Consider the following 18,025-nt stretch of genomic DNA (forward strand, 5'->3'; position numbering starts at 1 on the left):
CAGAGGTGGATGAAGGGATGAAGAGATGGCAAGAGAAGGAAGAGGAGAAACAGAAAGAAGAGCATGTGACATCTTTATTGCTAAAACCTAAAGGATATTTATTATTAAAGAACAAAAAATGATACGTGTGGACAAAAAAAGAAAACAAAATCTTGTGCATGATTTCTGTTTTTATTGCTTGAACAAGAGGAGTGGCTAGCCGCACACTGATCCACTCAAGACTGGAAGTCTACAAAAAAATATTTTATTTTTCAAATTGCATCGTGCAAAAAGGTGCAAAGTGCATGTGGGTTAAAAACAGAATGGACACCAGCAAACGTTTCAGCGCATTGCTAGCTTCAGTGCTGTTTTTATTGCTTAACATACAGACATTCAAACTTCTGACAGACTATACAGCTATATATATATACACATTTAAAGTGCAATTGCTGGGGTTATATCGATTATGTAAATGTATTCTTGTTTGATTTTAGCTGAAAGTTCTTGTGGTTGGTTGTGAAATTTATAAAAGATGTCAGTTTTAATACATGTTGTGGAAATACATAAGAATTTCCAGCAACCATTACTTCAGTCTTCAGTGTCACATGACTGTTGTGAAATCATTCTGACATGCTAATTTGGTGCTTAAGAATCATTACTTATGTTGAAAACAGTTGTGTGCCTGATACTGTTTTGTGAAAATCTGATATATTTTTCATGATTCTTCGGTGAATAGCAAGTTCAAAAGAACAGCATATACATTTTTTGTAACATTATACATTTACTGTCACTATTGTTCAATTTAATTTAATTTTTGAATTAAATTATTAATTTCTTTCAACTAACTAAAAAATAATAATAATATTAAAAAAAATCTTACTGACCTCAAAACTGTGAAGGGTAGTTTCCTTAATTTTTTATGTATTTACTTCAGGGAAAAAAAGATTTGACATTGTAATAAAACCAAATCTGCTTCTATTACATAAATTAAAAAGGGCAAAGGGGAAATAATTGATCATTACCTCTTACAATTATAAACAAATTCTTAAGACTATGTCATAAAATATGCGATGTAGACTTAGTCTATGAGTCCACTAGGCTACAGTGTGTCTCCATCTGTGCTGATGATCTTCTGGCAGCTGTTTGTTTCTGACCTTGTCTCTGCCACCGTGGGATAAAAAGTTCCTGCACACTGACAATGTTCTCCTTTTTCAGCTTCCACATGGTTATATTTTGCTTGTCTTTTTTTTTTTTTTTGTGACCATCCTGTCATTAAATGGATTCCAAGGTACAGACTCTTGCCATACCATCTCCTGCCTAAGAAATAAATTGCTAGTGATTCTATTTCATATTAGCCGCAAAATGCCATTTCTCTTTTCTTTTCTTTTCTTTTCTTTTCTTTTCTTTTTAACCAGAGAACCACTGAATATTGAAATTCATTCAGTATAGCCTTTAAATATAGGGATTTTTAATGTTAATCATTGTGTAAACAGAAGCCTTTAGAAATTTATTTCTGTATTCCTTTTTTATTTTTTAGTCCTGGGGTTCAGTCTGAGAGGAGATCACACATGATTGTTTGTCACTGTATGACTTGATTTCTCTCCGCGTTTGCATTTGTGGTGTGTGTGTGTGTGTGTTTGTAGGCACATCACTGATTTGTTGACTTCTCCCTCTTTTTGTGACAGGCATCAGTGTATCTTGCTGCCAGTAAGAAACAATCTTGTTTTTCACCTAACAAATATTGAAGTTCACTGTACTCAGATATTCTGCAGTTGTGTAGTCTCTATTTACGGCCAAATAACATCCAAGTTTACCTAGTTTTTCTGTTGTTTGAATCCAGTAAGTTAGATGATTTTCTTTTTGTGCTTTTATAATTTGGTTGGGCCAAATTTAGTGGATGGATATTTCAGATTCCTGATGCTGGCTGTTGTTAGTCATGTTAGTTTGTTTCTGCAGCTTCAGGACCATCTGAATTAGGGGACTTTTTTCAGGGTTCACTTCATTGTTTTTAAGCCCAGTGGGCTGGATACAGCAATAAACTTCCTGCTTCAAATGTATCTATCTAGTGAGATAGAAAGATTTGGACGAAATTACAATTTTATTTTAAATGACACAAAATTAAAAATATTCTTCTCACAAGTGATACTTACCTTGATTTCTCTTTATTTTCTTCACACCTAATGTCTAGTTTTATTTATATTTTTACTTTTATGCCCCAATATTCTTAAATATATATATATTATTGTCTTTTATAAGGGGAAAATAGTTAACAATTATTCAATTATTTTAATTGTCATAGTTTTTAAAATAAATTAAATCAATAATTCCATTATGATTTTCCACATTTTAAATTGAAAGTCTGGGTCTGGGAAAATAGTAAAACAATCAAATGTATATGTAAAAGGCATGGTAAAGAACCTGAAAAATCAGTTGTTCTTGAAGAACCTGAAAAAGCAGTTGTAAAGCAGCACAAATAAATGATGAAAGTATGTTACAAAAAAAAAAACATTTCTAAAGTAGTTTTAATGTGTCCTTCATGTAACAAAAAAAAGCAACAAAAAAAAAAAAAAAAGATTTTCCATTTTATTAAATTAAAGTGCTCAGAGCAGAAGAAATTGCAAATGTACTGTCTTTTTATTTAAAGAATCTTTATGAAATGACCTAAAATATTTAATAAACAAACATGAAAGAGGTTGGAGTTTATACCAAACCATTCTGCATAATTCTGTGGCTGCTGACTCAGGCCTATTTATTAAGACCTACTAATCTAATAGTGTTATATATAGGCCTACAGTACATAGGAAAATTGGTAACCTAAAAATGGTAAATATAAATTAATTTAAATTGAACTTATTTTAAATCAAATGTAGTGTTTAATTATTCATTGCTTTCCCAGTATACACAATTTCGAACTCGCAATGGGCTTCTGTAACCCATCTGCTTTCCTCTTTGCTCTCCTCTCCTCCTCTCTTGACTTCTGTTCACCTCTCAGTCAGCAGTGTGTGGTAAAAAAGTGAGTAATGCAGGTTATAACAAACATACACAGTCTAAATTGCAAGCAACTCTCCAGGCCACGTCCTGTTCACCAGCTCAGGGTGTATGTGGGCTTTTGTGTACTTTCCCTAGCCACCCCACGAGACAAGAACCAAGCTCACGAAACATGACTGCCAGAGCGCTCTCACACCACCATGACCAGAGCCAGACATCCTGTCCTGTCCTTAGTTCATCTGTCCATCCCATAAACAGATCAATTTCTGAAATGACAGTTTCAGTATGAAAAAAAAATTAAGAAGGATTTTTTTTCAGGCAGAGAAATTGCAGGCATTTTTGTCAAGTGGAAACAGAAAGAAAGAAAGAAAGAAAGAAAGAAAGAAAAAAGGAAAGAAAGACATTTAAGAGTAAACATTAGTAATTTGACAATCCCTTCATGTCTTCATTATCATGCTGAACTGCCATTTTTTCATCTAAGACATGCTCGCCACTGTACCTAATCAAAAAAGTCATGCAAAGAGCAACATAGAAGTGAACGGTGATTCAAAGATGGGGAAAAAGAAAAAGAGACTGGAAAGGAATGGGACAGGAAAAACGGCTCAGATATGTTTGTGGTGGGCTGTTCATTTAAAAGAGAACAGTTTTGTTGTGTGGAGAAATGAGGAGGGGGAAAGGATGGGAGTAATACGATCATTGTGACTCTGTCAGCTGGAACAGTTTTAGGACACTTCGAAGAGAAGAGGATGCTCCTTCTTCAATACAAAGCACAGTTAAATGTCTCTCTAGACATTTGCTCTCTCATATATATAATACATTTACATATATATTATTATTAATATACACATATGTTAGGAATTAAAAAGGAAAAAAAGGAAATGTTCAGGAATGAAACACCATGTGAGTGTGTGTGTAAAAAAAATATTTGCATTGGGTGCCCTGCAACAAAATCAAAGAATCTAACTGGCAGTATTGTGTCTCAAATGTAAGTTACTAAATATATTGCGTAAAAGCCCCTTGCTATTCCAGTAACTTCTCAGAAAAGGCCCAGGCCACCATTGCTTGAACTTTGGCAGATCCATGGTGTAAGAAGGTCTAAGAAAATAGTTTCACAGACATATGTTCTTTGGGACACTGCATAATTTTTTCTTATTTACATATTTGTCCATTGAGCTATGGTATATAAGTAATATCTTTATCATGAATGTTGATTGTTATTATGTTGATATTAAAATTGTAACTTTATCACAAAATAAATAAAAACTGAACTTTCTCAAAATAGCTTTGATGTAGAAAGTTAAGCAGTAAAGCAGTAAAAGACAAAAGGAAAACTCATGTGAGAAATAATTTCTTTATGGTCCAGGAAAGAGAGAATAATGTTAAAAAAGGAACTTTATTTCATTTTCATTTTACAAGTACAAAAAGTATGAAACAGGCAAAAATGTCATTCCTTTACATTTACACTATATCATTAGCATTATAAATATCCTTCTCATTATCATTGTTAAAACAACTTCAGAAATGTCTAATACTGATGTATGAAGTAAGAAAACCCATAGCACCATTACTGTTCATAAATAATTCTATATTTGTTCCTGCATAGAAAACTGATTTTTTCTGCCCTTAAACCTGACATTAAACGATCGGAAGCTAATTTGAAATAAGTCACATTCTGCCTGTGTCCAGCAGGACTTGAAATGACTGTTTTAAATAGACAAAATTACACATAGAGAACAATAATTACAATAACCATAGTTATAATTACAGTGCCAATCATTAATGACATAATTAAACATAGTAAAATGTACCAAACACATTACAATAACAATGGTCTTTTGAGTCGAAACAGTCAGCTCTGCTCTATAGGTGCAGTTAAAACTGGCCTACTACAGAAGCTGCTCTGCTTCTCTCTCCCTGAACTTTGACCTGTAACCTTTGACTTTTCACGTACAGCAGGTCTCTATAGTCGAGCCATACTTTGTGCAAATATCTTCAGTTATCTTCAATCATAAGTTAAATTATGATAGTCCTTCCATACTATTAATGCAATGGCGAAGGCATGTAATGGGGTGCAGGAGGTTTTCATTGGATCAGAAATGTAAAAAGCAAAATCTGAATTGATTAAATACATCAAAGTGGGATCAATTAGAATATAGAACATGTCAATCAAACAGCCGCCTGGATGGAGTCAAGTTCGGTTCTGGGGAGGGAGATTATAAGAGAGGATAAAGGAGGGATTATAAACTGAAAAGAAGACTGAAGGAACAAAAGTGCATTTCAGTGATAAACCGCAAACATTTAAGAGATGAGGGGGGCTTTCGTCCGTCTCTCTTATATCCTACTCCATTTTGGATTTTTTTATTAATGCCAAGGAAGTACATGTTAATAGAAAAAAAAAACACAATACACATCCTTCACTTTTTCATCTCTCCCTGCTTGCAGACCTGTAAACCAATCTTTACTGTCTGACATTCATATTCACTCCATCCATTCCAATACTTGTATCCCTCTTTCTTGTCTCTTCCCGTGTCTTTCTTGTTCATCTCTAAACCTTATCAAGCAGAGAGCGTTGACAGTAGAGGAGGCGTTGAGGAGTGCCATAGCGCCGGAAGAACAGCAGAGCCCCCAAAGTGACAAACACACAGGCCAAAAGAAAGAGAGGGACGACAATGGCTACGATTTTTCCCATGTCTCCGCCCTCTGATTCAATGATGATCACTTCCTCATCTGTGCCAGTCCTTCTCTTGGGCTCCTCTTCTTCACAGCCCATCCAGTCAGTCAGGACTGATTTGGGGTAGCCTGGCTCCACCTTCAGCTGCTGATTGTTAAACTTCCAGTACTTATTGGCTTTGTAGAAGTAAGTGTGGGCTGAAAAAAGTGTGGAAAGAATTGATTCAGAATAAGTGTTTCTACATTTCTAAATCAAACAGATAATTTGGGCCCTGATTGGTAAATACAGTACTCCAGCCGTATATTTACAGCTCAAAAGTTTGAGGTTAGAATGATTTTTATTATTTTTTTTTTTAAAGAAATTAACACTTTTATTTAGCAAGGATGCATTTAAAATGCTCAAAAGCAAGATTACAGACATTTAAAATGTTATAAAAAAATTAATATTTCAAATAAATGCTGTTCTTGTCAAGTTTATGGAATTATATTTGCTTAAAAAAAATTACGTAACTTTATAAAACTGAATGTAACTTTTTCAGAAACTAAAAATATTACGCCATTACAAAAGAAGAAAAGCACAATGAAATTGAAAAAAACTAATTCGCACAAATTTAACAGGCTCTTCGAATATGCTTCATTCTTTGTTAATGTTTTTCAAAGATTCGTTTTCGCTAATCGTGGATTCTGAATGCATTGCCACAGATTTCGCATACGGTTCGCAGTTTTTCGTTTGGTGTTTTGACACAAACCTCTTGTGGGGGCGGGCTTAACAGTTATCTACTCTGATTGGATAGTGAGCTTTTGATGGACAGGTGCTCTCTGACTGGGAAGTACAGACGTCACTCAGTGGCACGCATATTGGAAAGCTCTCGCGGTGGTTTGTATGCAATATGTCGTGCTTTGTATAACTACATATATAAATAATATTTGACCTTCTCAGTCTGTAAAGATGAGCTCTCAGGAGACACGGAGCGGCATCATATTCCTCCTCCACTTGTCCTTCAAGGCAGCTTGATGTAAGCTTGTGTTACTGAAGTAACCAATAACATTGATGCAAGTTTTATTCATGTTACAGTGGGCAACAGTTCATTGCGGGGTTATTATTGTCATTCAGTAACACAAGCTTACTTCAAGCTGCCTTGTAGGACAAGAGCCCATCTTTCTTTACAGACTGAGACGATCGAAGGTCAAATATTATTTACATATTAAGTAATACAGAACACGACTTATTGCATACAAATCCCCTCAAAGTATTCTTATCTGGTATAATGCCAACATTTTGTATAGAAATAAGTCTAAACAATTGGTTTAGTAATGGGTTGTTATTAGTGAGTCAGTTATTTAATAATGATGGGACTTTGTTTACATTACAGACTTTATCTCAAGATACAAAATACCTATTACATTAAAAGAATTCAAGGTGCTTACTAGGGCCATTCCTGCAGGTGTACATATGTTGTTCAAAAGCAGTGTACAAACATCCACACTTTCTGTCTGTCCTCCTAGACCTGAACCTTTGTCAGCTCTGTTTCTCGGGTTTAAAGCCTAACAACTATAAAATTAGATCCTTGCTTTTACAAGAGAATATTTCTACACCTTAAGTTATTTTCTACTGGAACAATATCTTTAATAATGTAAGTTGGACTAAAGTTTGGTCATTACCTTAAAAATTCTTCCTTACAAATAAGATTAAGGAAATATCATATAAATTAATTCACAGTTTATCCAACCAAAGAATTCCTACAGAACATTTAAAATTGATACTGATTTAAAATGCTCTTTTTGTGGAAGATTCCACTGAAACAATTTCTCATTTGTTTTGGTCATGTCAATATACCCAGCGTTTTTGGGATAATGTGGAGGTTTTTATTGCTGATAATATCTTAAAAAATTTTTCATTATCTTATAAACGTGATTTTGGGTTATTATATCAAGGCTCACTCTTTAAAGGATGTTGGTTTTATTACAAAATTTATTTTATTTTTATGTAAATTTCACATTCATAAATGCAAGTTTACAAAAGGCAAACCTCTTTTTATGGTGCTCGAAAAAGAGATTAAAATGTATGTAGATGTGTTATCAAATTCTAAAAATAGTAAAGCAATTAAAACAATTAATATATGCTCCTCCTTTAACATTTTTACATAATAATAAAACAATAATAATAATAATAAATAATGGTGCTGACCTGCAAAGTATATTTTTCTGCATTAAAACTGATTAGTAATATCCTATGGAAACTGAATTGTATGTATAACACACATTTGTCTGTAAAAATATGCTTATGTACCCTCTCTTGTTTTTTTTTTTTTACTGTTCCTTTTTTTGTTGAGGCATGTGAAATGTGTTGTTATATAGTGAGATATGGCACTGTACATGCTACTTGTTGACAATAAAGCATTAAAAAAAAACAAAGAAAAAAATAACTATTGCATACAAACCACCGTGAAAGCTTTCCAATATGCGCGCCACTGAGTTACGTCTATACTTCCCAGTCAGAGAGCACCTGTCCATCCAAAGCTCACTATCCAATCAGAGTAGATCACTGTTAAGGACGCCCCCGTGAGAATGTTGTGTCAAAACACCAAACAAAAAACTGCGAAGCCTACGCAAAATCTGTGGCAATGCATTCAGAATCCACGATTAGCGAAAACGAATCTTTGAAAAACATTAACAAAGAATGAAGCATATTCGAAGATCCTGTTAAATTTGTGCGACCGAGTTTATTTTTTTTTCATTTTCATTGTGTTTTTCTTCTTTTGACATATTTTTGATAGTTTCTGAAAAAGTTACGTTCAGTTTTATAGTTACGTTCATTTTTTTTGGAGCAAATATAATTCCATACAAGTTTATATTCATCAAAGAATTCTGAAAAAATCTATCAGTTTCCTCAAAAATATTAAGCAGCACAAGTGTTTTCAACATGATTCCTGAGTGCCACATCAACATATTAGAATGATTTCTGAGGAATCACGTTAATCAGTCAAAATTTGTGACACTGAAGACTGGAGTAATGATTGCTGAAAAATCAGTTTCAGTATTAAAAATGACTATTCACTGATGTTTTTTTGGTGTTAAACAGGACAGTGAACCCAAAGGAAAAAACAAAAAACATGTGCTCCTGTACCTCTATCTTCACTCATGAAGGTCCCTTTGATATAATCTGGTACTCCTTGCCATAAACTGATTGGTTTGGGGTAATCTGGATCCACAGATCTGCTTTTCTCATTGAACCGGTAATATCTGAGAAAACAAAAAATACCATGAATGACAAATGATGACAATAACCGAAAGGGAGAAGTTAACAAGAAAAAAAAAGAGAAGAAGAAGCATTTTTCACCATATGACACAAAACCACTGGATTAACCAGACGCTAATAAGACATGATGAGTAACAGTGGAAACATACTTGGTTCCTCTGAAGATGTAGGTGTTGCCGGTGGCTGTGTAGAAAACAGCGGCGTCCAGCTTGTCTCTTGGTAGGCCTGTGCCAAGCTCCTTAAATGTTTTTGGATAACCTTCCTCCATGTTGGTGTCTTTGAAAACCCAGTACTTATCCCCTAGAGAGACGACAGACAAACAAGCATTATTACACAATTCACATATTAAAACCAGAGATGCAATGTGAGGTCTAAACTATAGTAGATTGGACGCACCTTTGAAAAAAACAAACTTTCCATCAGATCGTTCGTAAGCTGCGTTGATAGAGTGAGGCAGCCCCCTCCAGAAGTCTTCAATGGGCGTGGGATAGCCCTGCAGAAGTTTACCATCACGTATTCTCCAGAGCCACTTTCCCTGTGGAGTAGAGAGGGTTTAAATATTAAAAACACACTAAATATATGCATACACACACAACTGCTTTGCATGCAGTTGTACCTTGAAGACTAACATCTCTCCCCTGAAAAAAGTGATGGTGTCGAAGTGTCCCTCACATATGTCAGGGCCAAACGAAGGCCGGTCTGGTCTGCGAGTCGGGGGCCGGGGTGCTGGGGGTTGGGGCACCTCACTGGAGCCAGTACCTGTCAGAAAACACACAGGTGAGCATCAGGGTTATTAGAGTTAACTAAAACTAAAATCACAAAGAAATAATTACTGATAGATCTTTAAAAACAGATATCAACACATATTTTTATTTTATGCATTTGTAATATCACTGTTTAAATGTCTTCACAAAAAACTTTACTGTAAATGCTTCAGATCTGTAATTTCTTTCTTAATAATATGTTTTCAATCATTTTTTCAATTTGAATTTATCTTATCTTATATATAATTTTTTTATGATAGCTAGTCTTTTGAATTAATTTATACACATTTTTCCAAAATGACTTGGCTTATAAAATGAACATAATAATAAATGAATGAAACTAAATGCATTAATGTAATTGCAAACTGATTACCATATATTTGCTGGATCCCCTGTCTGTCATCTTCAGGCAGCACAAAGTTGTCAGTGTCCATCCACTGGTAAAACGGAGCCATGATAGCAGAGGGATCGTTTGAGTGCTCCAAACCAAGAGCATGACCTAATTCATGTACTGTCACCAAGAAGACATCATTACCTGAAATAGAGGCAGATGATGACACACTAATAATATAAATATCACAGAAATTGCATTCTGAATTTATACGTCACATCTGTAGTTTCCTCAGTGGCACATTTCCACATTCTCTTATTCTCTGCTCACCTCCCTGGTCAACGTTGCCTGTTGTCCAAGGCTCTGCTGCATCAAAATGGGTGTCACCTCCGATACCGGGACCAGGGAAATATGCGTGGGCCAGGAAACCTCCCTCGCCATCAAATGGGGAGCTGTCTGCGTGATAGCCTTCCGCGAAGAAAAGCATGATATCTGCAAACTTATCCACTTTGCCACTGATTCGACTGTATGAGATTTCTCTGAACTTGAGTGGCGTCACGGCTTCCCAGACCTTAAAGGCCTTCCTGATGGCCTCATGTGTGGCATGTTCGCCCACTTTAGGAGTGTAGTTCTGGATACTGACAAAAGAACACATTTGTGCGGATTTGCTAGATGTGAATCTTTTAGGAAGGAAATTAAGAAACTGTTTTTTTTAAATATGTTGTTGCTTGGTAACTTGTTCCATTCCATCTGTACTTCTCTTCTAAAGAAGTTCATCATTATTTACGTGTTCTGAGTCTTTAAATTTGGATTGGAATGCAATGTGTAAATTGTGGCAATCCAGCTAAAATGTATCCGGATAAAAAGTGTTAATGACAGATGTATAGAGGGCCCCAGTTTATATACACAAATGATTGTTAATGTTAGTTTGTCAATTAGAGTTCCATACCTGAAAGTGATTTCTCTTTTGTCCCATTTTAGGCCCTGGATGGCATAGCGCTTCTTTCGTAGGTTGCTCTTCATTTCAGAGCCAAACTGATCTGGAACTCCGCATCTTGGCCGCTTCATGGCTCTGACAACATCATGTTTATGCAAGACATGAAGTCATTCAATAGCATGTGTCTGAGTCACATAAGAAAACTGTTGCAAATCAGATGTTTCTGTGTTAGTCCACCCCAAAAATGAAACTTCTGTCAATTTTTATTTACATCTAAACAGTGATAAACACACATACATACACATTTGGTAAACCTGGAAACTTAGTGAGGAACAGTGAGGTCAGTTCTAGTGTGTGACGCACACACAGGCTTCTGCATTTTACCAAATGGGATGTATGTGGTTTTTATTGGAACAAAATCCTAAATTAAATCTGTTCATCATAACAAGCTATCATATAGACCTTAGATTAAACCTTTTGATTCATATAGATTCATTTTACGATGCCTTTATAACCTTTTTGGATCTTTTAAGTTTTGTTTACCTGGATTTTCAATTGAGGGTCAGAAACCCCTCAGGTTTCATAAAAAATATCTTAATTCAGAAAATTATTAAGGTAGTTAGTGCACATAACCTTAAAATGATTACAATTAACAAATCAGAGGTGTACGAGACTGGGCTAGACTTACGAGAGAGTAGCTGGATCCATAGTCCCGGTGACAGTGAGGCCATAAAACTTCTGCATGGCAGATATAGCAGTGGTCATGGATTCAGGAGAGCGGATTGCTTGAGCGTGAACATCCCCAGTAGGAAGATACCCGTACTGCTGGAGCCATGCCTAAGAGAGAATGAATGTCACATTAGCACACATGCATATTGACATGCAGCTGTCCTACAACACCTCTTCATCATATTAATAAACCATACTCAACAAAGAAATGGTATAGTGAACAGACACACAAAAAAGGTTCTCTGGAAAGCATCACTTGTGTTAAAGCATGAAATAGCATGTTTTTGAAGTGTACTCACTATTCCAGATGTCTCAGTGCAGCACCTCATCCACATGACATGCTGTCTGAATTTATAAAATTTAATTATACATAAACCTGCCAAAGTCCACAAACATCAGTGACGAACCACAGTGCAAACACAAAGATGTGTGTTAGTGTTAGTGTGTGTGTGTGCGCGTGCGTGTGCGCTTATGACCTGGTTAAACTTTTGTTGGTAAAAAAGTGTGTGGAAGCTTGAGCATCTTAAAGGCTTTAACTGTGGCATGTGTGTTGTAACTGTAAGTAACTGTGTGTTTGAGAATTTCACTAAATCTGAGAAAGCCTTTCTTGGTTTAAAGTAAATTATTTGTGACCTGCATAGTTTTTGATATACTGTATGTATAATATTCACAATTCACAAATGTATATAGGAATGCTTTTTTATTTTAAAAAATGCTAAATGTTTTTTAAGGGCCAGATTAGGACTATCCACAATGGGCAAAGACAGAACAGACTCACTTTGAATTGAAACAGTTCCTCTGTTCTCACACTTTCTGACTTACAGAAAAAAAAAAACGAAAAACATGAAAGGATAGAAAAAGGAACACTAACAAAGAATGAAACAAATACAACATAAATATATATCATAATGTACAATTATACAAATGTCAATGGTAATGTAACTGTGTAGCTTCAAAAAACTTAACCTTCAAGTGTTTCATGTGTTGTTGTTTTCTAAGCTCTGCTTATAAATTTTGAACTCAAAGAAACATATTTGGTTTGTAGTTTTTCTTTAATAGAATGTTCACTGTTAAGAAACAATTTGATTAAATCTTTAAAAAAATTAAATCAGTTACTGAAAAACCCACAAGCTAGTAATATTCTGAATACTGGAGAGACATATCCCACTCGCGTCTATGGTGGTTATGGCCCTGATTGTAACTGTATAGGTAGTTGTAACCTAATGGGATTATTTGGGCTGTTAACACAAAGGTTACATGTTTAGAAGTTTTGTGGCCATTTTCAATTTCAATTAAAGGTATGAAACAAAAGTCCTTTGAATATTTATTTTCTCAACAGTCATACAGTCATCCAAGTTGACGAAGAGGAAACACCCACACTCAACATTTATACCTTCATCTAATGAGGATGCTATGATCTCATCTAATCATAATGCATATTCAACTTCTATGTCTATTTAAGGTGTCCAACTATGTCCTCCAGATGCGTTGCGAAGAAGCCATGATGCCTAAGAAGCTAAAATAACACTTCCTGTCTCACACTTGTCATACACATTAAAATAGATTTCTTCTTAACTCTCAGATCATCGGAAACGAGACAGTCTAAAGAACAAGCTTTAGTAGAGTGAAGCAAATAATACTAATAATATTAATATTCCACAAGTCTAGGCAGTAAATGTCTAATTTTAAGGATCAGACAGCCAGTATCTCCATTACAACCACAAAGAGTGTCAGCAAAAATTACAAGCAGTTTTTCAGTAACCTTACAGTGACCTCAGACTGCCTTGCTTTATTTCTTTCTTTCTTCTGAACAGATTTAAGATTTAAGTTTTGTCAACAATTGCTTTTTACAGTGTACAAGGCTCAATTATATGCTTTCTCCTATAATAAACACCCTATAATCTTCAAAATGGGCAAAACACAATGAACCTGTATGTTAACATACAAGTACTGTAGTGATTAAGAAACATTCAGAGAACAACTTCCCTAAATCAGTGAGTGTTATCACACTGATTCATTCATGTTGTAGATTTTCTAATGGGGTTTGTCAACACAGGCCATATCGGTCGAGGAAGTAAAGATCTGGTTAACACTATAGTGTAGTGTTAAACTGGTCAACCCTTTCCTCCATTTTTCTTTCTCCCCGTCCATCATTTAATTATTTTTTTCTGAGTACTTTCTGTGTGTGGTGACTCCGCTGTGGTGACGCACCCCATTTTTGTAAAAACATTCTAACTGTGAGGCCATGCGTCAGCTATTACCATGCAGACTGGTAGCCTTTATTGAGTTTACGGAGTCTCAGGCAGTCTGGGAAAGCTTTATGTAATAATCAAGCCAGACACTGCCATCATATACCATCTTCACCAGTAATCATTCACTCACACATGATAATGACTGGCAGGTTCAGAATGATGTGAGTTTAAGTGTAATCACAAGCTATGACGTCACCGCCACACATGCCAGCAAGGCTAACACATGCTACATGAAAAATATAAAGCAGCTCTCCTTTAAAACTAATGGAGTAAGTATGATTGGGTGCTTCCTGAGAAGGCTGTTTCTGAAAAACTATTTCAGCATTTTATGGTGTCGCAACATGGAAAACATGTTGGTTGGATGAGTGCAGTTTTAAATAAAATATTGATGTGAAACTTTCCGCTTAGGGGGAAAAGCTGCATTTATGATTTTAACAGCTTATCAGCTGCTCCAAAGGTATTAGAGAGGGAAAGAAAAGAGCATATAAAGAACTATAACTAAAGAGAAAAAGAAGTTGAAGGGACAAAACAAAACCTATGTGAGATTCTAGAGATTAAAAGAAAAATAGGAATCTAAAAACAAAGGGTACAAGAAAAGGTAGAAGAATGGGTCTGAATGCATGACAGAAAGACTGAGTCAGTTGTTCCTCCTTGTCAGAGCCAATGGAAAAAAACTGAAAATTTTGGACATTAGTTACCACGTCTCACTCTGCATCTTCAGATCACTGACCCCTTTTAAATTAGCAAATAAACTAATATTAATACAGAATATTTCTCACCTCTCGTGACTCTCAATTGCTATTGAACTGCTGAAGTTAATTCCAGCACTGTATTGCATGACATTATTCATTATCCATATTTAATTCACATTCTCTTTATATACTAAACATAAAACATTAAAAAAAGAGATTTTGGTGTTTAAGATTTTTTTAACTTATAAAAAACTGCATAAAACATGAAATATTTCATCTAAGCTTCAACCAATGTAGCCCTGAAAGGTTTCAGCAGATGCTTTGCTTCTGTAATACTACTTAAACAAATACATCATCTCTTGTCTATGGTTGGAGAGGGGGGCAATATCCAGATGTTTTTTATAAGGATTTATTTTTTATTAGTACAGTATTCAAAACAACTGCACCTGTAACAACAGCAAAAGTGCAGGGCTGTTGTCTGAGGAATTGTTAAAACCTGACAAATCCTGAAAAAGATATAATAAACCTAATGTAATGCATTTAGTTTATTAGTTCAGAATTCCTGGAAAAATGATTGGGAAAAGATGTTTGTACAACTTAAAAAAAAAAAAAAAAAAACCTTCTGTATATTTTTAAAGCATATTAATAAATATTATAATAAAGACAAACTGAACGCCTGAAGAGTAACAGCAGTTTCACATGGCATCTGTGATTTAACCTTTTGTGTGACATTAGTCTTTGATCATGCATGATCATTGATCATGTTTTGTTTTAACCTGATATTTAGGGGTCTGAAAAAACAGCTCTTCACAACTTCTCATCTGTATTTAACAGTGAATTATGAGGTACATGAATACACTTCATAAAGGAAATCCTTACATGCGGAAACATCTAAGTGCATCATCTGTGTCCAACAATGCAGGATTGACAGACAGACAGTAGAAACACACACACACACACACAATACCATAAGAACAGGTGATGCTCTGTTACCTCTGGTGTGACTTCTTTGTCACTGGTCCCGCTTTGCACCAGGAATACACTTGCGAGGGCGAGCGGCAGCAGACGCGGTAATGACTGGAGTTTCATTTCTCGAAGCGCGAGACTTCTCAACACGGGACACAAAACGCTCTAGACTCGTTCTTAGATTTTTCCCAGCAGATTGTCCTGAATCAGACCACTCAAACAAGTCCTTTCCTTAAAACTATAACTGTTAATAGCTACAAAAATAATAAAATCTTTCTTATGCCTAATCTATTAAGTATGTATACTCATTATTAATTAAACGTTTTCTCAAAGTAAACTTGACGCCAAAAAGAGAAAACTATCTTCATATGTGAAATATATTTATCTTAGGTTTGCGCTATATTCTCATCTTGCGTTTTCTTTCGTCTCTCTCTCTCTCGTCAGGCGGCTTCAGTGTCAGATTGGAGACGTGTTGCCTGCTCTATAGCATCTCAGTGGGAGGAGTTAAATATTAACTTAAAATGCTTTCATAAACACACATAGATCATAATTTCGATCTTACTGGCAAACCTTATCTTAAATAAAATAATAAAATTTTACAAACCTGATTCCCAAAAAGTTGGGACACTACAAATTGTGAATAAAAACAGAATGCAGTGATGTGGAAGTTTAAAATTTCAATATTTTATTCAGAATACAACATGGATGACATATCAAATGTTTAAACTGAGGAAAATGTATAATTTTAAGGGAAAAATAAGTTTGATTTTAAAATTTCATGGCATCAACACATCTCAAAAAAGTTGGGACAAGGCCATGTTTACCACTGTGTGGCATCCCCTCTTCTTTTTATAACAGCCTGCAAACGACTGGGGACTGAGGAGACAAGTTGCTCAAGTTTACGAATAGGAATGTTGTCCCATTCTTGTCTAATACAGGCTTCTAGTCGCTCAACTGTCTTTGGTCTTCTTTGTCAGCTTCCTCTTTATGATGTGCCAAATGTTTTCTATGGGTGAAAGATCTGGACTGCAAGCTGGCCATTTCAGTACCCGGATCCGTCTTCTACACATGATGTTGTAATTGATGCAGTATGTGGTCTTGCATTGTCATGTTGGAAAATGCAAGGTCTTCCCTGAAAGAGACAACGTCTGGATGGGAGCATAAGTTGTTCTAGAAGTTGGATATATCTTTCAGCATTGATGGTCCCTTTCCAGATGTGTAAGCTGCCCATGTCACACACACTCATGCAACCCCATACCATCAGAGATGCAGGCTTCTGAACTGAGTGCTGATAACAACTTGGGTTGTCCTTGTCCTCTTTAGTCCGGATGACATGGCATCCCAGTTTTCCAAAAAGAACTTCAAATTTTAATTGGTCTCTCCACAGAACAGTTTTCCACTTTGCCAAAATCCATTTTAAATGAGCCTTGGCCCAGAGAGTTTAAACTATAGAGTTTTAGTCAGCAACGGTTAATGGCACGGTGGATTGTGTTCTCTGACAATGTTTTCTGGAAGTATTCCTGAGCCCATGTTGTAATTTCCATTACAGTAGCATTCCTGTATGTGATGCAGTGCCGTCTAAGGGTCCGAAGATCACGGGCATCCAGTATGGTTTTCCGGCCTTGACCCTTATGCACAGATTGTTCCAGATTCTCTGAATCTTTGGATGATATTATGAACTGTAGATGATGATAACTTCAAACTCTTTGCAATTTTTCTCTCAGAAACTCCTTTCTGATATTGCTCCACTATTTTTCGCCGCAGCATTGGGGGAATTGGTGATCCGCTGGCCAACTTGACTTCTGAGAGACACTGCCACTTTGAGAGGCTCTTTTTATACCCAATCATGTTGACAATTGACCTAATAAGTTGCAAATTGGTCCTCCAGCTGTTCCTTACGTACATTTAACTTTTCCGGCCTCTTATTGCTGTCTTCCACTTTTTTGGAATGTGTAGCTCTCATGAAATCCAAAAGGAGCCAATATTTGACATGACATTTCAAAATGTCTCAACATTTGATATGTTATCTATATTCTATTGTGAATAAAATATAAGTTTATAAGATTTGTGAATTATTCCATTCCCTTTTTATTCACAATTTATACAGTGTCCCAACTTTTTTGGAGCTGTTTTCTTTCTTACTGTATAGCGGCCCTTCAGCTTCATAGAAAAGAAACAGAGAGTTTTCGACGGGTGCCTTCGATTTATTTTAAGATGCAATAAACTTCATTGCTGAAGTGATCCTTGTCTCAATTATTTGTTGCAAATGTTCTCCATGCATCACAACACTGTGTTTACACATTATCTTCATAGAACCATGACAATTGTATCACAGCATGGTGGCACCATAAAACTACAAAGAAAACAAAAAAACAATACATAAATATCAAAGCAAAATAAACTCAAACAAAAACAAGCAAACAAACATTCAATACACATTTAACATTGTTCAAATTAA

The 18,025-nt window shown here is 35.4% G+C and overlaps 1 protein-coding gene across 1 annotated transcript; it reads right to left on the minus strand.

Annotated features, from left to right (window-relative positions):
• Window positions 1-4,365: 4,365 nt before the first annotated feature.
• On the minus strand, window positions 4,366-16,029 carry LOC132103625 (matrix metalloproteinase-14-like). The gene is made up of 10 exons (XM_059508722.1): window positions 15,595-16,029; window positions 11,617-11,765; window positions 10,941-11,063; window positions 10,322-10,629; window positions 10,034-10,195; window positions 9,513-9,655; window positions 9,293-9,431; window positions 9,046-9,196; window positions 8,765-8,880; window positions 4,366-5,835 (listed from the first exon to the last, which is right to left on the minus strand). Exons 1-10 carry the CDS (start codon window positions 15,688-15,690, stop codon window positions 5,513-5,515), a joined length of 1,710 nt encoding a protein of 569 aa, XP_059364705.1. The 5' UTR covers window positions 15,691-16,029; the 3' UTR covers window positions 4,366-5,512.
• Between the last annotated feature and the right edge of the window lie 1,996 nt (window positions 16,030-18,025).

This window comes from Carassius carassius, chromosome 2 (assembly GCF_963082965.1).
Source record: "Carassius carassius chromosome 2, fCarCar2.1, whole genome shotgun sequence".
NCBI lineage: Eukaryota > Metazoa > Chordata > Actinopteri > Cypriniformes > Cyprinidae > Carassius > Carassius carassius.

Coding starts and splice junctions, on each gene's coding strand:
- LOC132103625 (XM_059508722.1), bottom strand. CDS start 15,690: ATGAAACTCCAGTCATTACCGCGTCTGCTGCCGCTCGCCCTCGCAAGT. Junction 10,630..10,940: donor AAAAGAGAAATCACTTTCAG/GTATGGAACTCT, acceptor TTCTTTTGTCAG/TATCCAGAACTACACTCCTA. Junction 10,196..10,321: donor AGGCAACGTTGACCAGGGAG/GTGAGCAGAGAA, acceptor CCTCTATTTCAG/GTAATGATGTCTTCTTGGTG.